The 27,209-nt window shown below is 40.3% G+C and overlaps 1 protein-coding gene across 3 annotated transcripts in view; it reads left to right on the top strand.

Annotated features, from left to right (window-relative positions):
- The window catches only part of LOC125451215 (homer protein homolog 1-like), an 89,016-nt gene that overhangs the window by 20,859 nt on the left and 40,948 nt on the right, over positions 1-27,209 (top strand). For 2 of the 3 annotated variants that reach the window (XM_048528085.2, XM_048528086.2), the window contains exons 2-3: positions 16,455-16,611; positions 25,577-25,708. In XM_048528085.2, the coding sequence (XP_048384042.1) occupies positions 16,455-16,611; positions 25,577-25,708 (289 nt within the window). The remainder of the gene's footprint in view (positions 1-16,454; positions 16,612-25,576; positions 25,709-27,209) is intronic. The other variant, XM_059644824.1, reaches the window with a different exon arrangement.

Genomic DNA, 27,209 nt, shown 5'->3' with positions numbered 1-27,209 from the left:
TTTAATAAATGATGTTGGGGTAAAAGACCCCCCCCCCCACCCCACCCCATAAAACAGTGACCATAGCATGGTAGGATTTAGCAAGATGTTTGAGAGGGAGGAACTTGAATTGGAAACTACTCTGCAAACTTTAAAAAAGATAATTATAAAGTAATGAGGACAACTCTGGAGAGTGGACTAGAAAAGCAGTTTAACAGCAAACTGGTTGAAGAACAATTGCAGACTTTGGCAGGGAGGGAAAAAAGTTGATGGCTCACAACAGTGATATATTCCACTGAGAAAGAAGGATTCTATGAAAGGAATGAGCAAACCATAATTAACTGAGGAAGTAAAGGATAACATCGAATTGAAACAGTGGTAAAGGTTAATGGTAAGTCTGAAGTTTTGAGAGTTTTAAAAACTAATGAAAGATGACTTAGTGTATTTTACCCTTTAATGAACTTCAAAGTAATATCAAGATGTAAAGCAGGAGCTTCTCTAAATGTACAAAAAGGAAGAGAAACTAAAGTGAATGTAGCCCCCTATTAAAGGTGGTTGTTAGGAAAATGGTAGTGTTGATTAAATACTTTGAATAATTCTTCCCTGTAGAACACACTATCTATCCAAAATGAGTGAATAAATCAGTGGGCAAAAGGAGTGGAAATAAATACAATCTGTCACTAGAGAACAAGTGCGCGGGAGACTAAGGGGTCTAAAAACCCACAAGTCTCTTGCACCCTGATGGGATGCCCTGTAGAATATTAAGGGACATAGCTGCAGCGACAGATGCAGTAGCCAAATTAGGAGAATCCTTAGATTAGTTCAAAAATTCCAGAGGATTGGAAAACTGCCAATGTAGCACCATCTTTAAAAAGCAAAGAAGACAAAAAAAGCGTACCTAGAGGAAACCTAGCTTGAAGCCATTCTTGGGGAAATGTTAGATAACAAGGTGTGCAGCTGGATGAACACAGCAGGCCAAGCAGCTCCTTAGGAGCAGGAAAGCTGACGTTTCGGGCCTAGACCACCCTTCAGAAATGGGGGAGGGGAAGGGGCTTCTGAAATAAATAGGGAGAGATGGGGAGGTGGATCGAAAATGGATAGAGAAGATAGGTGCAGAAGAGACAAACAAGTTAAAGGGGTGGGGATGGAACCAGTAGAGGTGAGTGTAGGTAGGGAGGGGACAGGTCAGTCCGGGGAGGACAGATAGTTCAAGGGGGTGGGATGAGATTAGTAGGTAGGAAATGGAGTCCAGCTTGAGGTGGGAGCAGGGGATGGGTAAGAGGAAGAACATGTTCGGGAGGCGGAGACAAACTGTGCTGGTTTTGGGATGTGGGGAGGGGAGGGAGATTTTGAAACTAGTGAAGTCCACATTGATACCATTAGGCTGCAAGGTTCCCAAGCGGAATGAATTGCTGTTCCTGCAACCTTCGGGTGGCATCATTGTGGCACTGCAGGAGGCTCAGGATAGACGTATCATCTGTGGAATGGGAGGGGGAGTTGAAATAGTTCACGACTGGGAGGTGCAATTGTTTATTGCAAACTGAGCGCTGGTGTTCTGCAAAGCGGTCTCCAAGCCTCCCCTTGGCTTCCCTGATGTAGAGGAGGCCACAACAGGTACAGCAGACGCAGTATACCACATTAGCAGATGTGCAAGTGAGCCTCTCCTTAATGTGGAAAGTCATCTTGGGGCCTGGGATGGGGGTGAGCAAGGAGGTATGGGGGACAGGTGTGGCACTTTTCCCTGCAACTGCAGGAAGTGCTGGGTGGGGGGTGGTGTCGGAAGGTGGGGGAGAAGGTGCTGGAGGGGTGTGTGGAGCAAACCAAGGAGTCACTGAGAGTGGTCCTTCCAAAAAGCAAACAGGGGTGGGGAGGGAAAAATGTCCTTGGTGGGGTTGGATTGTAGATGGTGGAAGTGTTGGAGGATGATGCGTTAGATCTGGAGGTTGGGGGTTGGATGGTGTGAGGACGAGGGGATTCTGTTTTGGTTGTCATTGCGGGGGATGGGGGGTGAGAGAGGTGAGTCACGGGAGACACGGTTGAGGGCATTCTTGACCACTGTGGGGAGAAGTTGCAGTCCTTGGAAAACGAGGGCATCTGAGATGTATGAGAGTGGAATGCCTCCTGGGGGCAGAGGCAAAGGAATTGCGAATAGGGATGGCATTTTTGCAGGAAGGTGGGTGGGAGGTGGTGTATTCTAGGTAGCTATGGGAGTTGGTGGGCATGAAATGGATATCAGTTTCTAGGTGGTTGCCCGAGATGGAGACAGAGGTCCAGGAAGGCGAGGGCGGTGTTAGAGATATCCAGGTGAACTTAAGGTTGGGATGGAAGGTGTTGAAGTGGAAGCACGAGGCGACACTGATACAGTCATCAATGTAACAGAAGAAGAGATGGAGTTTAGGGCCTGTGTAGGTACGGAAGAGGGATTGTTCCACATAACCTACAAAGAGGCAGGCATAACCTGGGGCCCATGTGGGTGCCCATGGCCACCCCCTTTGTCTGCAGTAAGTGGGAGGAATTGAAAGGGAAGTTGTTGAGGGGGAAATGTTAATCTGTTATGCATGATGTAAAAGAGCATTTATAAATGCATATGATCAAGCAATGTCAGTATGGCCTCATAAAGGGAAGTTATGCCTGAAAGATTTTAGTTCTTAGTAGGTAGGAGTCAGGATAGATGAAGGGGAAACAGTGCGTGTAACATTTGGATTTCCAACAGGAAACTTGCACGCTGCTTAAGACAGGAGCCCATGCTGACAAGTGTGCCACAGGCATCAGTGCAATGGCCGCAGCTATGATTTTTTTTTTAATGATTGGATGTGGAAAGCAAATGTACTGTGGCCAAGTTTGTGAGTAGCATAAACATAGTTGGGAAGGCAAGTGGTGAGGATGACACTTTGCAGAGGGGTATAGACAAGTTAGGTGAATGGCCAAAAACTTGGCAGATGTACAATAAGTGTGAAATTGAGATAACGGACTTGGGCTGAAACAATAGAGGAGCAGAATATTATTTAAATAGCGAAAGACTACAAAACAGAAATCTGTGTCCTCATCTGTGTCACAGTTTTCATTCCTGTTCCTTAGGTAATAGGGAAGGCAAATGGAATGTTTCAAAGGAGTTGGACTATAAAAGTAGGGAAATGTTGATAAATATATACAAGGCACTATTTGGATTACGGCTTGAATTTTAAGAACAGATTTGTTCCATGTCCAAAGTAAGGTCAAGTGGCATTAGAGACAATCCAGAGTAGGTTCACTAGGCTGGTTAAGTTGGGCCTGTACTCATGAAAATCTAGAAGAATGAGGCGATGTTATTGACACATAACATTCTTGGGGGATTTGACAGGTGGATGCTGAGAGGTTGTGAACCCTTTGGGAGGATGTAGGACCAGAAGGCAATCTCCAAACAAGGGATCACCTATTAAAATAGGTGCAAAGGAACTTCTGAGGGTCTTGTGAATTTGTGGAATTCTTTGCCATGGTGGACTGTTGAGGTGGCATCATTAAACATCAAAGTTGAAAGAGGTTTTTAATTAGCAAGCGAATCAAGAGTTATAGAAAAAAGGCAGGAAAGTGGAGTTGTGGATTATCAGATCAGTCACTTTTATTGGAGCAAATTCAATGAGCTGAATGGGCCACTTCTCTTGTTTCTTAATCTGTCTTCCCCTCTCCACTTCTACACCTGTACTTGATTTGCTGTAGGTCGTCATAATTCTCCCACTTTTACTATATGTCACTGCTTCTAATCTCATGGCTTTTTCAGCTCATAACTGCACCAAGTTTTGGTGTAAAATTATATTAAACCTAAAATGTGCAGCAGAATGCATGCTATGATATGCCCTGGTCCAGCAAGATTTAATCTATTAATTTGTAATCTTTAACATTTTCTTTGTTTTTCCTATATCTCATTAGGTGTTTTTGTCCTAATTCTATCTGGGAGAATGTCATTGTTGGAGTAATTTTAATGTATCTTTTACTGCAGAAAAGAAATGAAGGAAATCCAGTGCTGTCTTTGAGGATTAGATTTTTTTACTGACTAAACTATTGACTATTAGGGACAAAAGTGCAGAACGAACATTTTGGCCTTCAAATCTTAAAGGACTACAATGATAGGATGAAATTAGCTAGGACTGCTATTGATTCTTTCATCAATAATTGACTAGTAAGTAGCTTTTCTTCATTTGTCTATATTTCTGTGCTTAGTGTGGGAAAATCTGAATTAAGATGGGTTTTTCATGTTCTGAGGAAGCAGCAGACTTCAAAACTAAGTGGCATTTCGGGATTTTGAGCCTTTTTGTGGTAATAGTGTGCAACTTGACTTCATCAGTAAAGTGAAGACAATAAATTTAAGCTGAAAGGCTTGTAGTTCAGTGTTCCCTGTGTTGCAGTTTATCACTAGATAGGAGAAGAAAAACATTACAGGTATTTCTGCTATAGTGCATGTTTTAACATAAATTGGCTGTAACGCATTTGAATAATGCAAGCTGTTTGGAGAACATGAACTTACTGCTGTACAAGGATAGTGTCTTTCTATAGCTTGTTTTCTTGCTATAACACTACTTTCTATAATGTAAGGTTGCACAAGAATGCAAATGTTGTGTTATGGGAGAACTACCTGTACCTGTAAGACTGTCCCACCTTGTTTCAATTAACTACCAATAATGACAGTTATCTTGCAACTTTCACTAAGATTTCTAATGTGCTAATTTTAATTTTATTACCTTTTTGGCCATGCATTTAGCACAGTCATATGCAAATTGTACGTAACTTGCAATATTACATGAAGAACAATAGAACTTAGGATCACCCAAACTCCCTACTCACCCGTGTTTATCAACAAAAGTTGTCAATTTGATTAATCCTTGGTTCTAACTTGTCCTTTCATAGCATAAGCATTTGGATACTTGGCCACTGCTTTGCTCATTTGATTGAGCTGTCTTATTTTCAGAAGTTCATTCTAAAGCCAAAATATTTTCATGTCAGACTTAAGTATTAAATGTTTTTGAAATAAGATTATTTAGCAGGTAATGTAACTGTTGCTGTTTAATACATTGCACTAGAAAATTCAGCCAAGTTGTGACTTGTATTTTGTACCCAAAATAGAAAAGGCAATCTAGTTAAATGTTTATTTACGTTTGCATGAATTGTTGTCAAGTGTTATTCTTTGCTTTTGACAAATAAGGGTGTTATGAACAACATTAAAATGTCAACTATGAAATTGCCAGAATCCTTTTTATTAGTTTGTATAGCTTCTTGAAGTACAGGACACTAGAAACTTAACCTGTGCTCTGTCCTGCAATGGAGTGTTTATTGGATCTCTGGGTCTGAATCTGGTCTTGAGCAGTGAAGGATGGGTGTAACCATTTCCCCTTTTTAAATTCCATTGAGCGTGTGGCTATGGCATCAACTACGGTACATTTGTAAGAGCATTCTGATCTTAAACTCATGATCCTGCATTTTAAAATTTTGTGTATCCCTTCTTTGGATTTTTGTCCCATTTTTGCCTCCCCTCTGTTATTCCACTATCTACTACATCATCTTTCCTTTTTTTTTGCTTGGTAGTCAGGAGAAACTATCTATCTAGCTTTTAAGTTTAGTATTGTGCTTGTAGAGCTTCAACATCACTTTTGTTATTGCTCTTCCAAATTGAAATGTGTTCAATACAATCTAAGTTGGAGATGTTAACTATCAAGTGAATTCAGCTGTCATGTGACTATAAATCTTTAGAACTCCTGTTTGTCGAAGTAGAGTTGTAATATGCAGAAAAGAAAAACTTGTAGCTGATGAAGTTGAAACTAGAGTCACATCTTCTAATTTGGAAGATACTTATAAAATAGGATTGTTATCCACCCATATTGATGCTATGGTCAAAAAGCACAGCAATGAATTTCCTTAGCCCTGAGGGAGTAAAGGCAATGTGTCTGTCAAGACTTTTTATCAATTTTTTTTATAGATGCAGCATAGAAAGCATTCTCTTTTTGGGTGCATCACAGCTTCGTATGGTAACTACTCCGCCTGGAGCTGTAAGAAACTAGAGTTGTTAACATAGCTCAGTCCATCCAATGACTCCATCTGTACTTCTGACTGCCTTGGGAAGGCAGTCAACAACATCAAAGACCCCTCCCATCCCAGTTATAATCCCTTCCAGCCTCTTCTGTCAGGCAGAAAATAGAAAAGCTTAAACACATACCAACATGGGGCAACACGGCTCAGTGGTTAGCACTGCAGTGCCAGGGACCCGGGTTCAATTCCAGCCTCGGGCGACTGTCTGTCTGTGTGGAGTTTGCACATTCTCCCCATGTCTGTGTGGATTTCTTCCGGGTGCTCTGGCTTCCTCCCACAGTCCAAAGATGTGCAGGTTAGGTGGATTGGCCATGCTAAATTGCCCGTAGTGTTCAGGGATGGGTCTGGGTGGGATGCTCCAAGCGGCAGTATGGGCTCGTTGGGCTGAAGGGCCTGTTTCCACACTGCAGGAAATCGTCAGGAATCTTTTCTTTCCCCCCCGCACACTGTTTAAGCTTCTTTATGGACCTTTGGACTTTAATTTTCAGTGATCGTGCACTTTGTCTGCAGCCATAGCATTTCAACCTTATGTTTTCTTATCCAAATGTGCTTTGTACAGTATGGTCTGGTCTGTTTGCACGCATGCAAAACAACTTTTCACTGTACCGAGGTACCTGTGACAAAAATAAATCAAATTTTAAAGTGCCAGGTTGAACTTAAAACTCTTCTCAGTAAAATTTTTTAAACAAGTTGGATGCAATGAATTGGATTTGTCTGAGTGCTTTTGGGTGTTTTATCAGTAAATTGAGTGAAGTGATGTGTATGTTTTGAGTTTCTATTCAGTGGCATATGCTGGCTCCTGTATTTTGTAGTGTTAGATTTTGAGAGCTAATATTTTTGACCAAGTGATTTTTATGCACAGAATAAGCTAAGCCTTGACATTTTCATATTCTTGCTCCAAATTTTATTTTTGTCGACTGTAATTTTCACATTGAAACAAATGAATAAAGGAAGGTTGTGGAGATTCTTTTGGAATAGGCTGTGATCAAGTTAGAAAGGCTTCAGGCTTTACAGTTGTTAAATATCCTTAATTTTTTAGTAGTTAAATGGATTTTGGAAACTCGAGTGTAAAACTGTTCCATTTGAGCTCTATTGAAGAATAAAGACTTAATGTTGAATGATACATTGTACCCTACAATTATACTCAACATAGCAAAATAAAAATATTCTAGATTGAAATGCAATCATGACTAAATGTCTGTACTGATATCCTGTGGTCATGTGACCTCTATCATGAGGCAAATAGCTTATGTTCACTTCAATAAAAATGTTGTGTTGACTCCATTGAGTGTACACAGCAATGGGTTAGAAGTAACACAGATGAATGCAGAGCTCTGAGTGTGGTGACAGACAGACAGCAGCAGAGCGGTGAACAGCTACTTAAAGCAAAAAAGCCATTTTGAGAAAATGGCTACAGTTTCACATTTAGCTGCTGCTTAAAGAACAAGATGATATGAAATAAAATAAAACTTCTTCTTAGCACAGTGGTCACATTGTGGAGTAGCAACAGATTTGTTGAGCAAGCCAGAACAGTGACAAGTTGGTACAGCTCACTGTTGAGAAGGCAGTGGAATAGTGGTAGTGTCACTAGACTAAATGAGTTTGAAGTCCACAGTGGTAGATGGTGGAACTGAAATTCAATGGAAATCTGGAATTTAAAATCCTACTCTGATTACAACAGTCAACTGTTATGAAAATGTATTTGGTTCATAAATGTCCGTTTTTTAAGGAAGGGAAATCTATCGTCCTTACCTGATCAGGCTGCTGCAACTCCAGAAGCACAGTGATATGGGCAGTGAGAGGTGGGAAATAAATGCTGGCTGAGCCAGTGATACCCAAATTGTATGAACAAATTAAATAAAAGGCAAGCCCACCCTCTCTCTTCTGAGGAGCAAGAAAAGGTAGAAAGTTTAGAAGGTATGCTTTGAACTCCAAGTGAACTTTGCATATCAATGTGGAAGAAAAATCCATAAATCAGTTCCTAACATCTAACTCAAGATAGAAATCCATACATTTACACAGTTGAATTTTAATAGTATTTTATAGCACAGCAGGTAGTCGTTTGGTCTATGTCTGTGCCACTTAGCTAAGAACTGACTACTCCAATCCAACGTTCTGACTTCAAACTTATATCCTTGAAAACTTTGGCAACAAGTGATTCTTAAATATTGAATGTCTGACTCAATCCTGTGACCCAGCATTTTTCCATTACTATCAAGTCAGGGATCTACCCTGTTTCAATGAAGAATACAAGAGGGCATGCCAGGAGCAGCACCAGGGGTACTTAAAAATGAGGGGCCAACCCAGTGAAGTTGACAAAGAACAATGGTTAGTTCTAAATGATAGAGTTCAGTAATCCCACAACCAGTAGCAATGGTCTAGTGGTATTATTGCTGGACAGTTAATCCAGAGCCCTAGATAATGTTTTGGGGACCTGGGTTTGAATCCTACCATGACTGGTGAAATTTGAAATCGACAAATATCTGAAATTAAGAATCAAATGATGACCATTAATCCATTGTCAATTTGTCAGAAAAACCCATCTAGTTCACTAACATCCCTTGCTTTTTTTCTTGAGGGAAGCTGCCATCCTAACCTGGTCTGGCCTACATGTAATTCCAGAACCACAGCAATGTCGTTGTGGTTGATTCAGCTGTTCTCTAGGCAATTAGGGGTGGACAATAAATGTTGGCTAGCCAGTGATGTCCTCATCCTGTTGATGAATTGGAAAAAAAATTGGATTGAAGCACTGCAGTCCTGCCACATGCAGCTATGCATGACAGTAAACAACTAAACAACTCACTGAAGGAGGATTGTCCACAAATATCCTTGTCCACAGTGATGGAAAAGCCCAATATATAAGTGCAAAAAGCCTCACAATTTAGGTACATTTAAGTCATCATTGGATGAGCATTTGGACGTACATGGAATAGTGTAGGTTAGATGGGTTTCAGATCGGTATGACAGGTCGGCACAACATCAAGGGCCAAAGGACCTGTACTGTGCTGTAATGTTCTATGTTCAACGGTGGTAACAATCTTCAGTAATTGCCAACTTGATCCACTCAGCTGCCTCCAGATGGTCTCTGCTTCGCAACTGCTAGTTGTCTTCAAATTCAGCTCAGTCTGTGTGGTTGGACGCTTAGATACGGCAAAGGCTGTCAGCCCTAACAACATTGCAGCAATAGTACTGAACTTTCCAAACCCCTAGCCAAGCTGTCTCAGTATTCGGTACTTTCTGAAGATCATTGGACTCAAAACATTAACTCTACTTTCTCCCTGCAGATGCTGCTAGACGTGCTGAGTTTTTCCAGAATTTTTTGTTTCAGCTACTACTCTTATCAACATGGAAAATTGCCCATGCATAGCTGTCCTGTTTTTGTCTGTCAGACAATTCTAATATGGCCAACTGCTGTCCAATCAGTCAACTGTGGCCCTTAGTAAAGTGGTGGAAAGTGTCATCAATAATTCTATCATGCAGCACTTGCTCAGCAATAATCTGTTCACTGCCACCCAGTTTGGATTTTTCCAGGGCCACTCAGCTGCTGACCTTACTACAGCCTTGTTACAAACATAGACAAAAAGCTGAATTCCAGAAGTGAGATCAGAATGCCAGCCATTGATATCAAGGAGCCTGAGCAAAACTGGAATCAATTGGTAATCAAGGATAGATTCTCCGGTGATAGTAAGAACTGCTGAAGCTGGAATCAGATAGCGTGGAACACAGCAGCACCATGAGCAGGAAAACTGTTTCAGGTTAGGACCCTCCTTTTTATGACTGAAATGTCAGATTTCCTGTTCCTCTGCTGCCTCACCTATTATGTTCCTGCAGCTCAACACTCTGGTGGTTTGAGTCACACCAAGCACATTGGAAGATGATAGTAATTGTTGGCAGTTAGCTCCAGGACATCTCTGCAGGAGTTCGAGGGCAGTGGTTTCTGCCCCACTATCTTCACTGTTTCATCAATGACCACATTCCTTCACCGCTCCCCTCCCCCCTTCAAAACCCCAATCATAAATGTGCAGTCATCAGTGACCATTCCCACTGTTAACCACCATTCATTACTCTTCAGACACTGAAGTAGTCCATGCCCAAATGCCACAAGACCTGAATAATATCTAGGCTTGGGCTGAGAAATTGCAAGTGACATTTGTGCTGTGCAGATGTAAGGCAGTGACCACCTACAATAAAAGGCAATCTAAACATACTCGCTTTGATAGTTGGTGGTGCTGCCATCAGAATCTCACCAATATCCTGGGTGACCATTGACCAGTAACTCAACTGAACTTGTCTGTAACTCACCACCTAACCCCCTCACGCCTGTCCACCATCTGAAGCACAGTGAAATGTGCTGGAATACTCTGTTACGTGGATGAATGCAGCTCCAATGACATTGAAGAAGCTTGACATCATCCAGAGCAAAGCAGCCACTTTTTTGGCACCACATGCTCAAGCATTGGCATCCTAATTCCACTTAGCAGCAGTGTGAACTACCTATGAATGCACTGCAAAGATCTTTAGATAGCGCCTACCAAACCCATGACCACTTTCATCTAAAAGGACAAGGATAAATAAGAATACTACCACCTCAAAGTTGCCCTCCAAGCAACTCATCATCCTGTCTTGAAAATACATCCCTGTTCCTTTCCATGTACCTGATGGACTGCAGCAATTCAAAAAGGCAGCTCATCATCACCTTAAGGGTAACTAGAAAGGGCAATAAATGCCCAGCCAGTGATACCCACATCCACTATCGAATTTAAAAAAAATACTGAGGGTATACGTTGATCCAAAGGATCTAATCATAACCGTAAAGAGGCCTCGTTACTCCATGCTAACCACCAAATGAATTTTGTCACAACTTGCAAAGGTTTTCATGACTCTAGATATGAAGATTTGATTTTTCTGACAAGTGAAGTTGGATGACAGTAGCTTTCTAACTACATTCTGGGCACACTTTTGGGGAGCTATAGATTGTTATATGTGGCTTGGTATTTCCACTGCTCTAGAAGTATATCCACGCAAATAATTTATCCTGGGGTAGAAACTGAAGTGGATGATCTCCTAATGTATGAATATGGACATACAATGGAAGCTGCTGTTGGTGAGCAAAATCAAAATGGTAACTATTCAACAGCTTGCTAGGTGTGCCTGAAACTAAGGATGGGGGAGAAAAAAACGACCATTTTAAATTAAGTTCGTAGGCCAAATTCTTGTCCAATTTGTTGATAGAATGTGAACATAATGCCAGCTTCCAGATGAGCACGCAGTGATATATTGAGAAATGGAATAAGAAGCTGATTTCATCAAAATAAGTCACTAATGACTGCAATGCCATTGCAGACTTGGAGAAACACTCATCCAGTAAGGATAGCCAATTGTTTACGTGCAGGGTACTAACAGACAGACACACGCATGCATATGCTGCATCTAGATTGTTAGTCTTGTGACCAGGTATAGTTTCTCAATGTCCATGTACAACCAGTGCAAAGCATTTTTCTTAAGCTGCTACTACCTGCTCCAAAGCATCTGCAAAGAATGTTACCCCAGTTAGACGTATCATCTGGATATGATGTACGCACAAGGGAAGCAAATGCAATTGCAGGCATTCTTCATTGCAAGTGCTGCTGCTAGGGAGTGAAGGATGCCGCAATGTGTTTTTTTATATCAAATGTATTTTGTTTTTATGAATAAACATAATCTAAAGCTGTCCAGTTCTGTGCAGTTTTGCATATGGAGCACAAAAACCCAAGGCATTTCTTTTCTTTTATGTAGATGCTATTTACATCCTGAGGCACCAGGCATGCTTGATTACTGAACAAACTCTCATTATACTTTGACAGAAAGACATTAGATGGACTTTCCCCGCTGTGCATTAGCATTAGCTCCCCCAATACTTAGTGCATCCCTCAGCACATGGTCCTGGACCTTTTTTGTAGTGTGCCTGTCTGTAACGGTCAAGTTCAATTCCTTGCCCTGGATGACCATATTTCGGGCAAACTAAATCTTTCATCAAGTTGATGGTCCTCCAGGCACAGTCTTTGTCTTGGTGTGCATCCTGGGGAACAGGCCATAGAGTACAGAGTCCTGCGTCATGGCACTGCATGAGACAAACCTCAACGAAAACTGCATCTCTTGCCAGACTTTGCAAAGGCGTATTCCAGGAGATGTGAGACATTCTCTAACCTTTCCCCTGCAGCTGCTTTGAGGGCAATGTGCAGTGGCACAGAGTCCAAGTGTACATAAAGGAACTGATGGGCAGTGCCATTCTCACCACCCAAGTGATGTCTTTTGTGCATGTTAGAAAGTTCTGATGTGGCATTCTGTAAAACGACTTTGGCAGCCTGTCAGAACAACCCGATGGGATTTGCCCTCCTTTTTCCTACAGTGACACTACATGCTGATCACTTAATGATGGATTTGTGGTCAAAGGTCTACTTTTTTTTTTCCTTTGAAAACTTCTCCATAAAGGACAGATGACTAGTGTGTGAAATCATTTGAGCTTTTGATGTGAAGTATCGGCTCACTCTGCTCTGGAAGTCCTTAGCCCAGCAGAGACATTCAGCAAACTCCTTCTGTTATATTCAAATCAAGCAACTATGTCACAAGATGCATATGTTCAAGCGTTGCAAGTAGTTGATTTAAAAGGGATGAGATGAATTATCAGCCGAAGATGGCATGTTGCCAAAAGGAAATTCAAACATTATCTCTTCTGATCTCCTTGACAGAAATATGTCAACACAAGTCACTAAAGGAGCTGATTCAAGTTTGAGGAAAACAAGACAGCTAATTTTTTTAACCAGGAAAGTACACCAGCAAAATCAAAGACCACCAGAACCACTCGTGCTTGTAGCATGCCAAACTAATCAAGTTAGAGGCACCAATGCAGCAACACATCCCAGTTAGACCATCAATGAAGCTGGAAATAAATAGTTTTATGCTTGCAGGAACTGATTACCTTGTCACCTTGGAATAATGTTTGACTACAGGTAGATGGACCAGCTGACTTCAATAGCTCGATGAGATTGTTAAATAGCTGAAAGCCCACATCAGCTATATGGTACTTCTGACCATAGGTATGACGGTGGCCCTCTGTTAGGAATTCAGTTGCTTCACTGTTTCTACACCACTGATCATGTTGACAATGAGTCAAGTGGCAAAGCTGAGGTAGTAGTCAAGATCGCCAAAGGAACTAATGAGGACATAGAGCAAACTTTGCATAGACTGATTCAAGGCTCTCCTTGAGTAGAGAAATGCATTCACTGATACACTTGAGTTCCCATGACAAAACTAATTTCATGCTATATCCAAACCACACTTTGGCAAAAAGCAACTGAAGCCAAAAGGAGTAACAAGACAAAATTAAAATGAAACAGCAGAAAATCTGTTGTTTTGACACAGTTTAGTAAACTGTGTCTAGATTTGAGTATTGGTGAGCCAGTCATGGTACGAAACTTGCAACACTCCGGTGAAGGATCAACCCAAGTGGGAAGGTGGGACCTGAGGAGAACACTTGTCTTGTCATGATTTAATTGCACATGTTGGAAGTAAATAATAAATAGTGTTGCAATTGTAAGCACTTATCTCCAACTGGAGAAGCTGTTCATCTACTCCAGGCAATTGGTCAAGAAGTGTAATACAGCATGAAAACAGGACCTTCTGGTCCATGCTGACCGTGGTGCCCACTCAGTTCCAACTGCCTGCATTGGGTCCATGTTCCTCTCAACTTTTCCCATTTATGTACAGATCCAAATGTTTTTTAAATGTTGCTATTGTATCTGAAGTGAATATACCATCTTTTAGATCATACGCCAACCATCAAACAGGTTCACTTCCAACGAAATGGAACAACAACAGTAACAAGTACCATGGCCACTAAAAATGACCCAGGTGTTAATGCTACTGCTGGATGTAAAGGTTCTAGTTTGATATTTCCAGAGCAGAAATGTTTGGTTAAAAACTGGAAAAAGCTATTTGAAGCTAATTTTTAATCTGTGTCTGACTGTTCATGAAAAAGGCCATCGATTCCTCAAGATTGGGGTACAGAGAAACTGTTCAGTCAAACTTGCCTGTGATACAAAAGGTGACTGATATTTGGTGTTTGGAATAGATTTGTCTTAATGTCTACTGAAAACGGTTTCAAATTGTTTGCTATAAATCACCTCAGTATATTTTACCATATCTTTTATGATAAAATTTGCTTATTATTTAAAAATTCTGAAGCAGTGTGCTTGTGTTTCAATAAAAGACCACTGCATTTAATCAAAACTATATAAACCCATGCCAGATTTCGATCTGGAACCTGACTTAGCCAGTAGTCAGATCAGTTGTGATCATATTACAGACCAAGCCAGAAGGTTGCCCAAATCTTTGTGCATTTTTGTGTGCAATTGTTGTTTCCCATATCTTTGCTGGATCATCCGTATGTTTTCATTTCTTTAGCAGCGTTTGTGAACTATTTCAGAGGCCATTTCAGAAATCATTTTAAGAGCTGACTAGATTGAGAATCTGGAGTCACATGTAGGCCAGACCAGGTATGAATGGCAAATTCTCCTTCTGTCAAGGACATCCGTGATCCAAGTGTGATTTACTGACTAGCTTTCAATTCCCATTTTATTAATTGAATTCAGATTTCACCATCTGTGGTGGGTTTCAAACCCTTGGCCCCAGAGCATGTCCCATATCTCCTTGAGGAAGGGTCCCTGGTGCCAAAACATGCCAGACCTGCTGAGCTTTTCCAGCCACTTTGTTTTTGTCTCCAGGGCATTACCTTGGATCTGTAGTAAGCCAGCGACAACACCACAGCCTCTCTCCTAACCTGTCCTTTGAAGCTTATCTTAACTTAATAAATCAAGATTTATTACATGCTGACTGACTTTTGTCTATTTTTATTTTCAGGCTGTAGTAATGATGGCTTTACCATGTTTGTGCAATTTGTGACTAATTTCTAAGTGGTTAAAAGCCACATAGTTACAGTATTTTAATTATAAATATCCCTTGGACATTGAACAGATTTAGGTATTGAATAGATCAGACATTTTGGCCAGTTAATCCTGAAAATGTTATAATGAGAACTTTCATCTAGCTACAATCATCTCCTGACCCATAGGAAGATGGTCGAGGTTGTTTGAGATCAGTCATCTCTGCAGGAATTCCTCAGGGTAGTGTCCTTGGCCCAACCATACTCAGCTGCTTCATCAACGCTCTTCCCTCCAAGGTCAGAAGTGGGATGTTTGCTGATTGATTGCATAATGTTCAGCACCATTCATTCCTCAGATACTCCAAGCGGCCATTGTTCAAATCCAACAAGATCTGGACATTATCCAGGTTTGGGCTGACAAGTAGCAACTGACATTCGTGCCACACAAATACCAGGCTATGACCATCACCAATCAGAGACAATCTAACCACTGTCCCTTGCCATTCAATGATGTTACCATCACTGAATCCCCCACTATCAACATCCTGGGTGTTTTTATTGATCAGAAACTTGACTGGACTCACCACATAAACACTGGCTACAAGAACAGGTCAGAAACTAGGAATACTGTGACGAGTAACTCACCACCTGACTCCCCAAAGCCTGCGCTTCGTCCACAAGTCATGTGTGATGGCATACTACCCTCTTACCTGGATCAATGTAGCCCCAACAAAACTGAAGCTTGACACCATCTGGGACAAAGCAGCCTTTTGGATTGCCACTACATCCACTCCATTCTCCACCGATGCTCAGCAGCAGTGTGTACTATCTACAAGAGCACTGCAGCAATTCACCAAAGATCCTCAGATAGCACCTTCAAACCCACGACCACTTCCGTCTAGAAGAACCAGGGCAGCAGACATAGGAATGCCACCACCAAGTTCCCCTCCAAGCCACTCACCATCCTGACTTGGAAATGTATCCCCATTCCTTCACTGTTGAGTCAAAATCCTGGAATTCCCTCCCTGATGGCATGGGGGGTCAGCCTACAGCTAGTCGACTGCAGCAAGACAGTAACTCACCACCACTTTCTCAAACCCAACTAGGGATGGGTATTGCTGGCTGGCCAGCATTTCTTGCCCAAATCCCACAAACGAATTTTTAAAAAACAACTAAGATTGAATTGCCACTCAGTTTCTTTTTTTCAAAAAAAATCTGGAATGTCAGTTTTGTAGAGATACTTTTAACTAATTTTGAGCAACGTTGTACAAATGCATGGAAAGAAAAGAGATGGTGGAATGGAAATGTGTAGTAGTGCAATCTGAATGTTTGTTTGACTATCAACGTTTCCTAATTTGAAAAATCTTGCTTCTTTCAATTTGTTGGTTTCATTGGAAGTTGACGTGATTGATACTATTTGACTTCTCCATCTTTAGAATGATTCTGCAAGCAGTTTGTTTTGAGCAAGTTCATAATTTCTACTTTCTACCCCCCCCAGGGAGCAGCCCATCTTCAGCACACGAGCCCATGTCTTCCAGATTGATCCTACCACAAAGAAGAACTGGGTTCCCACCAGCAAACATGCGGTAACTGTGTCCTACTTCTATGATAATACACGTAATGTGTACAGGATAATCAGCCTTGATGGGTCAAAGGTGAGAATTACATGAAAATACAGTGCATAGGGGCTGGTTTACTAACATGTTTTGTCGCTGTCACTGACACTTCCCACAAAGAGTGACAACCTTAGTGTGAATTCCCAGGCTCAACTTGAGGAATTAGCCATGGTATTGAATTTTCTTTTTACTGTAAATAGTAAAAACAAAGCAAAATACTATGAATTCTAGTGAAGATAAGCCATAGGTGACTTGAAATCTGGACTTTGTTTCTCTCAAAGGGCTGCCAGATCTGCTGAGTTTCTCCAGCACTTTGTTAATTTTATTAACTGAACATTATTTAGTAACCAGCTAATTCTGACTAGAGAAAGGCCACTCGTTATCAATGCTTTGACATGACTGATAATTCCATATTTATTTCTCAATTATGTTGAGAGCAAGTTACAGTATATTCAGACAGCTACCCAAAGTCAATGCCAGATTCTAACAGGTTCACTTCCTCCGCTTTTATTAACTGAATTGGAAAGTCCAGCGTCCATCAAGTTTCCTATCTTCCAGGCAGTTCCGCACTATCCTCTAGCAATGCAGCTTTATGAGGATCCTTCCCCTCACCATTCTCTTCTCCTGCTCCCCACCCAGCTCCACTCCCAGAAGAGTTGTGCCAGAATGAATCTTTCTTTCAATTCCTCTCCTTGACAAAAGGACCAGCTACCATCTGCATTCCATGTGGTAGCTAATGCAAAAAAAGTCCTTGCTGTTGCCTTGTTCACTGTCTGTATGTCTATCTGTAAGCCTGAGACAGGAAGTATTCAACAAAAAACATCTTTTTGGCATAGTTTTTGTGTGGAAAACCAGGGTGTTTGGCTAAAATTGGCCAACTGTGACTCTTCGACAATGGTTACATGGTTGCCATTGGACTAGTATTACTTACAGTTCCAGATTTGTTAACTGATTTTCAGATTTCACCATCTGCCATCATGGGATTCATGCCAATGTCATAAGAGCAATAGCCTATATTTTTTGTTTTTGTTTTCTTGGAACAAAAACAAAATTGCTGGAAACGCACAGCAGGTCTGGCAGCAGCTGTGAAGGAAAAAACAGTGAACGTTTCAGGTCTGGTGACACTTCCTCAGAACTCTGAATAGCCTATATTTTTGGATTACTAGTCCAGAGACAATACAAATATGTAATTGTCTCATTGACCTTGTTCAGAATTGCAATTTACTGCCCACTTATTGGAGGGGTTAACATTACATTTCCATTTGTTTAATTTATTTGTCCAAATGTTAACAAGCTTGAATTCATTAAAATTCTGGCTTTAGTCAAGTCTTCCATCCGCAGACAGTGCAGAGTCTTTCCCGATTAGCTTCAGCTAAGTCCTAGAGATGTACGATTGGGAAACGGCCCCCTCTGTCTAACTCGTCCATGCCAACCAGACATCCTAAATTAATCTTGTCCCATTTGCCAGAATTTGGCCCTCTTTCCCCCCCCTCAACCCTTGCTATTCATATACCCATTTAGATGCCTTTTTAATTGTACCAGCCTCCTGCACTTCCTCTGGTAGGGCATTCCATACGTGCACCACCCTCTTTTAAGTCTCTTTTTTTTTTAATCTTTCCCCTCTCCCCTTGAGCCTATGCCTTCTAGTTTGGGCTCCCCTACCCTTGGGAAAAGACCTTGACCATTTACCCTGTACAGGTCCCTTGTGACTTTACAAATTCCTAAAAAGCTGCCCCTTGGCGTCTGATGCTCCAGGGAAAATAGCCCCAGCCTATTCAGCCTCTCCCTATAGCTTAAGCCCTCCAGCCCATGTTAACACTCTCAAACCTTTTCTGAACCTTTTTCCAGTTTCACAACACCTGTGCTATAGCAAGGAGACCAGAATTGCATGCAGTATTTCAGAAGTGGCCTAACTAATGTTCTATGCAGCCTCAATGTGGATCCCAACTCCTACATTCCTTCAACTGACCAACAAAGGCAAGCATGCCAAATGCTGCCTTCAATACCAAGGTTACCTGCGACTCCGCTTTCAAGGAACTATGAACCTGCACTCTGAGGTCTCTTTGTTCAGCAACACACACTCCTGGACCTTACCATTAAGTATACAAGTTCTGACCTACCCACAGCACCTCACGCTTATCTAATTGAAACTCCATCTGCAGTTCCATGGTCAATTATCCATCTAATAGAGATCCTGTTGTACTCTAAGGTAACCCTCTTTGATGCCCCTACACTACCAATACTGGTGATACCAGTATTAACCATATGGCAAATGCATTAACCATACCACATTATTTGCATCCAAATAATGATATAAATGATAAAAAAACAGTGGATGCAGCATACTACTGGACACAGGCTTCCAGTTTGAAAAGCAACCCTCCACCTCTACCCTCTGTCTCCTGCCTTTAAGCCAATTTTGTATCCAGATGTTAGTCCTCCTAATATTCCATGTGATCTAACCTTGATAACCAGTCTACAATAACCTTGTCAAATGCCTTGCTGAAGTCTATATAGACAATATCCCCTGCTTTGCCTTCTTCAATCTTCTTTGTCACTTTGTCAAAAAACTCAATCAAGTTCATGTTATTATATCCTTGCCTAACACCTGAAGTATCTGTTGAGGACCAACACACCTGTAGTGTCCTAATTTGCTGAGATGCATTTTGTGTATGTATACACTTTTTGTTTAAAAAAAAATTCATGTATCCTCTAGTATAATTCTGTGAAGATTTTCTTGTTTATTATCATCACTTTACTGAAATAATGGTATTGTGCACATAAACAATTATTACACCATTCTAATGCCCATTGGCCTACTAGAGTAAAAGTCTTCCATGTTACGTCTGCACATTTTTTTTTTGCCTTTTAAGTGTTGGTCTATACTTATCCATATTAAAATTAATCTACATAGTTGGATATCCACTTGCCTGTTCAACTCATCAAGTACATCTGAAAAGTGATTTTTCTTTTCTACTCCTTACCTGCTTTGTACCAAAAACAGATTTGATATTAGGGCAAACCCACTGCACCACCATTATTTGTGAACAGCAATAATAATTCTCAAACAGTTTAATGCCAAATTCCCCTAGACTTTCCCCTCCATTCAATTTTGCATTTACACCATGCTCTGTCTGTTTCAAAGCTTGTCCTTAATCCATCTGAGCATCTTTGTTTCCCTAAATGAAAAATCAGATCTTTTGCACGATGTGATTTTAATGTGAGCACAAAAACTGGTTCAAGATTTCTGTGTGCATTGAGATGCCCTTTATTGAATGCAACATTAAACGAAGATCCTGTTTACTTCTCTCCAGGCGGATGGAAAACATCCCACAGCACTAGTTTGAAGTGATCAAGGGAGTTGCACCCAGCATCCTTGCAGACGTTTATCCTTCAAACAATATGTCTAAAACAAATTACCCAATGACCATTATGTTGCAGTTGATTGAAGCTTACTGCATGCAAGTTGGCTATGTTTCCTGCATAACAATTGACTTCAGAATACTTTGGTGATCAGAGTGCATAGTTCTGAAAATCTCCCTTTAAGAAAGATTGATACTGTACCTCCTTCTGTAATTAAAGCTACTTCCTTTTGGTTCTTGCCTGTGCAACAAAGTGTTATTAAATCATACAGTTTTTTTGAATCAGCTATCTGGACCATGTATTTTTTTTGGATCAAAGACAATCTCCCTTTAGGCGTTCATTGTCTTGAACAGATTGGTTAAATGCTATTGCTGGATATCAAAATTAACACCAAATGCACACAACGAATACAAAGCAGCTATTTGTATACTATTGGCAGTTCAGCAGTTGAGTGGTATCTGAGAGACACTGGAGTGTTAACATTAAAGAAGTTTTTATTTCTCCAGAAATGCAGGAATTATTGAAATTTCCTGTGGCAGAGATTTCCTTTGGGACAAAAATAATCACAACTATTCTGCATATTTCATCCCACTTTCAGTGTAGCTGGAATGTCCAACCCTTGGTGTTACAGTTTTGACTGACGTCACTGGCCAGTTTAAACTATGACTCCTGTGTTATGTTTTATTCCCCAAACTGGAACTTTGTACAGGGCTCTTGCAAGGAGCTGTTAAACATGCTTATTGTGAGGGGTGTTTTGAACAGTTGCAGTTGATTTGGTGTTTCTCGAACTGCTTTGTTCAAAGTACCCCTCTCTAGTTGATTAGCGATTATAGGGCATCAATCCAAATTATAAAGCTATATAATTTTCATAATAGGAACATGCTGCATGAACAGTTTTTAATGCTGTTAAGCAGCTGGTACATATACACAGTGAGTCTGCTTCCTACAGTATGATGTGTCTGCCCTTAGAGTCTGCTACTAGTTGAGATGGCCAACCCAATCTGTGCCATACAGCTATCTGTCATTACTTGGTTTGCATTTCAAATTATTTCCCTGACCACTTGGAAAAATATTACAGACCCTTGGGGACCATGAAATGGGAGCAGGTCATCCATTCCCTTCAGCCTTCTCTGCCATAAGTAAGATAGATCATCATCCTCAGCTTTCTAAATCCCTTCTATGCCTAGATACTTTCGATCCCTCATGATCAAAAAAATCTTTCCAATCCCTGCCTTCACTATGCTGAATGCTCTGAGTATCTTCAGCTTGTTATGGAAGAAAATTCCAAATATCCACACCTTAAGTGAAGAAATGCCATCTCATCATAGTGCTGAATAGCTGATTCCCATCACTTGAGACTGTGAGCCCCTACTCATCAACTCCCAAACTAGGAAGAACATCTTAGCATGTGCCCAATCAAGTCTCAAGAACTGTATACATTCCACTGAGATTGCTACTACACCTAAACTCTGAGGAATAGAATTTTCTCACTCTCTCCTTACAGGATAATCTCTGCATTCCAGGAATCCATCGTGTGAATTTTTGTACTCCCAACATTTTATCTCACCTGAATTGATTCTGCAGATTGCTTCTTCATTTCCCTTCCTGGAAGCTCATTACAGAGACATCAAGAATACAATTAATTAGATCATGTGCTTTTATTATAAAGAAGCTCTGATAGAGCCTGTGTAACTGTCTCTTCATTGCTTATTCATAAATCCTTCTGGGTTGTGAAATGAACTCCATGCACCAATCATTTTTGGTCCTGTTTCAGTTGTAAAACTGCATTGATCGGATGTTTAAAATATCTTTATTTTGGTTGTGAGATGGATATTAAGGGACTTGTTTGCTAGTATTTTCTGTTTTTTTTTCCTGATCGCATGTAGGACTAAATGCTACATGGGTGGTTGGATCTGTAAAACTAATGTGATTTGCCTCTGCTTGCAACATGTTTTTACAGGTGGTTGATGTTAAGTGGGTCTCCCACACATGAGCTACTTGAAGGCCTTAAATGGAGTTTTATAATGGGTTTTGGACTCTACCTTAATGGGTGACAGGAAAGGCCAACATTGAAAGTGCAGTCTTGCAGGCTGCTGGCCACTTGAGGTTTGGGGGGCTTCCTGTTACTAAAATGCGCACCATTCATTGGTTTTTGTCTCCCTAAGTGCACTTGTCTCCACGCATTGCAAAGGAAGCTGTCAGCCTGGTCCCAGTGAGATCCTGGATATATTTCCCTGTCTAGGTTCATCACTGAATGTCACTTCCTCAGTCTCCTCCCATTGTACGCAGCTGCAGGTCTCCGATTGATCAGCTTTATCAAACAGAATATTCTTCTGGAAATGCATGTACGTCGTGCCTCGGAAATTCCGGGGCTGTTAGAAACAAAATTTAAGCAGGGCGAGCCAGCTAGGTAGCGGTGGGCTTGTCCCCCAACGTTTGCACTGGGATATGTCTATAAATGTTTAGACTTTCACTTTAGAAATGACCATCTTGGAATTCACAAGCAGTACAATCTACTGTTTAATTTACACAAATTTGATCTCATATTCATTTAATAAAAAAATCTATACATGGAACAAGTAAATTGTCACAAGTATTTCCATCAGTTTTTTTCTTTAATTTCTTGATGTGAATGAATATCACTTGCATAGCTAACCATTATTGCCCATCCCTAAATGATCTTGAAGCTGGGTTGCGTTGCCTTTTGCAGTCCATGTAATGTAAGTGTGCCCGTTGTGCAGTTAGTTAGTAAATTTGAAGATTTTTATGCACCACTGTTAGAAACATTGTCTTTCCAAGTCAGGATGCTGTTTGAAAATCTGGGTTATTACGTCATACCTACAAGAATGCAGATGGAATTTTGGTTTTTCTGCAGCTGTTTGTGCTAAATCTGAACCAATCTGGTAGATACTTGGGATGGCAAGGACAAATTTACAATGGCAATTACCCTACTTGGTGCTAAAAGGTGAGTTTATGAGCTGCTGGTGATTAGTCTTTTGAGTTGCTAGATTCTGTCTTGTAGATGGCATTGATCCTAACCACTGGACTGGTGTTGAGTGTTTTAAGGAGTTGAAGTGCTGATTAAGAGGCTGCATTGTTCTCAGTAGTGTTAAGCTTTTTGCTGCACTCATCCTGGAAAGTGGACTATATTCCATAATACTTCAGCCTGTGCATGTCACAAAACTTTGGGAGTTGCATATGACTTACTAGCCACAAAATACCAAACTCCTGACCTGCCACAGTACTTAATTGTCTGGTCCATTTGGCCCCATGGATGATGTTGATGGTAATGCTGATGAATGTCCAATGAAGGTGGTGAGGCTGACTTGTTGTAGATGGTAATTGCCTAGATGTTGAGTGGTAGTATCGTTTGTCACATTCTGGGACTACGTTGCGTGCTTTGCAGACTGTGTAAAGTTAATGTCAACTGGCTCTGAGTATTATAAAATGAGCCACAGAAGATTTGAGCTCAAGATAATGGAGTACAAAAATCAAGCCGACAGAGGGGCTTCTCTTGGATAAAATATTAAACAGAGACCTCATCTGCTCTGTTGGAATACAAAATTCCATGGCATTATTTCAAAGAGAAGCAAAAGAATTATTTCAGTCTCTCTTATCCAATATTTGTACCTCAACCAAAATATTAAACAATACCTGATCATTATTACATTGCTATTTGAGAGAACACAGGAACTCTACAATTTGATCTTGTTTCCTACATAATAACTCAAGTTTAAAAAGCCCTTCGCTTGCCTGCAAAATGCATTGGGGTTTCTTGAAACGTACCGCATAAATGAGAATTTTCTTTTTACATTGACAGCCTCTTTTCCTGACACACAACTGTATCAAAGATTTGTCTCTTTCAAATCTTTGGTACTTGGCTGGCGAAATTAAGGGGAAAAGTTCCAGTTAATTAACTAACAACATTGAAAAGGATACAAATTAAGATGAAGATAAGTCATAGTGCCTTGAAATTTCAGAGTAAAGATAGTATTAAGAAAATGTGATCATGACTGCAAATAAAATAGTCACATTATGTAATGCTTGTGAAGCAGTTAAACAGTGTCTATTAATAGCTATTAATTAGGAAATGTTGCAGCAAGACCTGGACAATTTACAGGCTTGTGCTGACAAGTGGAAAATAACATGTGCACACCATAAATGTCAGACAATGGCCATAACCAAGAGAGAATTTCACAGTCACTCCTTGATATTCATTGGTATTACTATTACAGAATCTCCTGCTCTCAAGATCCAGGAGGTTATTGTTGACTAGAAACTGTACTTGACTAATCTAATAAATGCTGCCTACAAGAGCAGGAAGAGACTCTGAATCCTGCAGTAAGTAACTCACCACCTGATTCCCCCAAACCACCTCCATCTAGAAGAGATAGGTTAGGAGCATAATGGGATACTTTCCATTTGCCTGGATGGGTGCAGCTCAAAAAGCATTCAAAAAGCTTGACACCGTTCTGAACAAAGCAACCCTTTTTGGCACACATTTGCAAATATTCACACCCTCCACTGCTCAATAGCAGTGGTGTGTCCTATCTAAAAGATGCACTGTAGAAATTCACAGAGGTTCCTTAGACAGCACTTGTCAGTTGCATGATCTCTACAATCTAGAAGGACAAGGGCAGCAGATACTTGGAAACAGCACTGCTTTCAAGTTCATCAAGCAACACACCATCCTGACTTGGAATATACTATTCTTCCAGTGTGATTGGTTCAAAATCTTGGAACTTCCTCCCTGACAGCAGTGTAAATGTATCTATACCAAATGGTCCACAGAGGTTCAAGGCAGCTCTTCATCACATCCAGGACGTTCTGGCCAGCATTTATTGCTGTGAAGTCCACATCCCTGTGGTTTTTTGTAAAATATCCTTAAATTGAGTGACTTGCTAGGCCATTAGAAGGCATTTGAGTGTTGATCGCACTGCTATGGTTCTGACATCACATGGTGACCGGTCCAGGTAGGAATAGTAGATTTCCTACCCCAAGGGAATTAATGACAGATGGATTTTTGTAACAGTGGTTATCGTGTTTACAAAGTCACCATGACTGAGACTATCTTTCTATTTCAGATTTATTAAATTAATTTCAGTTCTGCCAGTTGCCTTGGAGACATTTGAATCTGTATCCCAAGAGCACTAGTCTGAGTTTACCAAAATAATGTATAACACGATCAACATTCTTCATTCGACAACTGGATTATAGATGGAAGTGCATGAGATTCATATTGTTTCATATTCCTTTAGATTGAAGTGCAAAACTTTTAAATTTCTTTTTGTAAACTCCATTCTTTGTTTTAGGAAATGTTTCTAAATCATGTTGATTGCATAATACTTGTATTAACAGGATTGTTCTTCAGTGAACAGATTTTAGGATTTTTCCATTTTAATGTAGGGAAACAAATAGCTAACGGAGAGAAAATTTGAGAGCCTGCTGTAAATATCTTCCAGATGGGATGGTGAAGAAATAATTAACCTAAGCATCTTTCAATGCCTGTTTTGAAGTATTGGTTCGAATTAAATGGCACGTCTAAAATCATTCGGGAATGCAGGGACCATTGACATTGTTTGAAGGTTTCTACTTGTAAAATCCGGTTTCATTATACAATAAAGCGTTTTCTTTCTTTCAGGCAATTATCAACAGCACAATCACTCCAAACATGACATTCACAAAAACATCTCAAAAGTTTGGTCAGTGGCCAGACAGTCGTGCAAACACTGTCTATGGTCTTGGCTTTTCCTCAGAGCATCATCTAACTAAAGTGAGTATAACCACATAGAATAGTCATTTTTATGGTTAAATTTTTAAAATTGTACTGCGAGAGATCTTGGCAGAATGAATACTCAAACACATCTGTACTTTCACTTCATTCAATTTAAGTTTTTTTAATCAAATTAAGCCTAATTTCTAGTGCATGACTGAAGTGTTAGATGGCCAGTAATACAACTTGAGATCCACCATCATGACTTGCAGTTTATATTGTATTTGCATTCCTTTTTTAAAAAGTACAACTAAGTCAAAATGTTAAGTTAATTAGACCTTCCCATTACTGTTAATGTAAAGGCTTTAGTTTGGTTCTGCAGGACTGTTACTATCAGAAACATTACACCCTATAAAGTTAAATAGTGGTTGTTCCTGAATTATTATAATTGTGAACAAAATAAATTTTAAAGTATTAAGTTTACAAAATGCTAATTTCTTTCAATCTCCCAACCCCCACCCCGCCCTCACTACAGTTCCTGCTTCCTGACTCCACAGTTCACCACATGTCATGCTCCCATCCCTTCAGCTAGCCATGTCTGTCCCCTGAACATTCACAATTAGTAAGGGCTCAGGAGATGAACAAGTGGCAGGAAGCTTAGTAGAATCGTACAGTACAGAAGAGGTCACTTCGACCAAGTCTGTACCAGCAAAATACATACATTAATTTGACTTTCCCTCTCTAGGTCCATTAGACTTTGAGCACTTGAAGTTTTTCATGACATTCAAGAACCTTTGCAAAGGCTAAGGTTTTCTGCCTCAACTTCCCATCCAGGGAGTGAGTACACCTTAAAAGTTTAGGGATGTAGAGGTAAGCTACAAGTGGGAGAGCTTACTCTAAGATGGTGATTATCAGGATATATACCCCCATAATACAAATGGTACAAAATGAGGTTAATGCACATCCACTGCACTAAGCATGAATACTGATTCTTATTAAAAATGGTTAAATTGTAATAACTAACTTTAGAGTTACTTAACAAATTGGGTGACTAAATATGCATGACTAAGTAAGTTCATGTCTGTTAAGGGAATATTCAGCCTGCTATATCTCTGAGTTCTTAATACTGACAAATTGGCTTAACTGCAATCTTGGAGGCTAGTAAGTCTGACTTCTAGGTTGATGTAGGAGATTGTATCTTGCCAATTTGATTGCTGCACAATTTGACACACTAATTGACTTTTTAGCTATCACAATGTAGCGTTGTTGTCAAAGTGATAGTGATAGTATAATAATGCACTAACCTAGTGAATGAGAGGACACTAATTTAAGATAAAGAGCAATGAACCAAAGTTATCATGAGTGATTATGCAGCAAGTCATTAAAATCTGGAATGCACTACCTTGAGAGTATGTTGGTGACAGATCCAATCCAAATTTCAAGAGGCTTTGAATAAATGCCCAGAAAGAGCACAAGAATATGACTAGAAGGACTAACTAACAATTGGAACAATGAAAGTAAGAAATGTTCAAGAAGGCAATCGGTTGTACATTTGAAGTAT

The sequence above is a fragment of the Stegostoma tigrinum genome, chromosome 3 (genome assembly GCF_030684315.1).
Source record: "Stegostoma tigrinum isolate sSteTig4 chromosome 3, sSteTig4.hap1, whole genome shotgun sequence".
Taxonomy (NCBI): domain Eukaryota; kingdom Metazoa; phylum Chordata; class Chondrichthyes; order Orectolobiformes; family Stegostomatidae; genus Stegostoma; species Stegostoma tigrinum.
The sequence above is the reverse complement of the archived record's forward strand: the minus strand, read 5'-3'. Positions and strand labels throughout refer to the sequence as shown.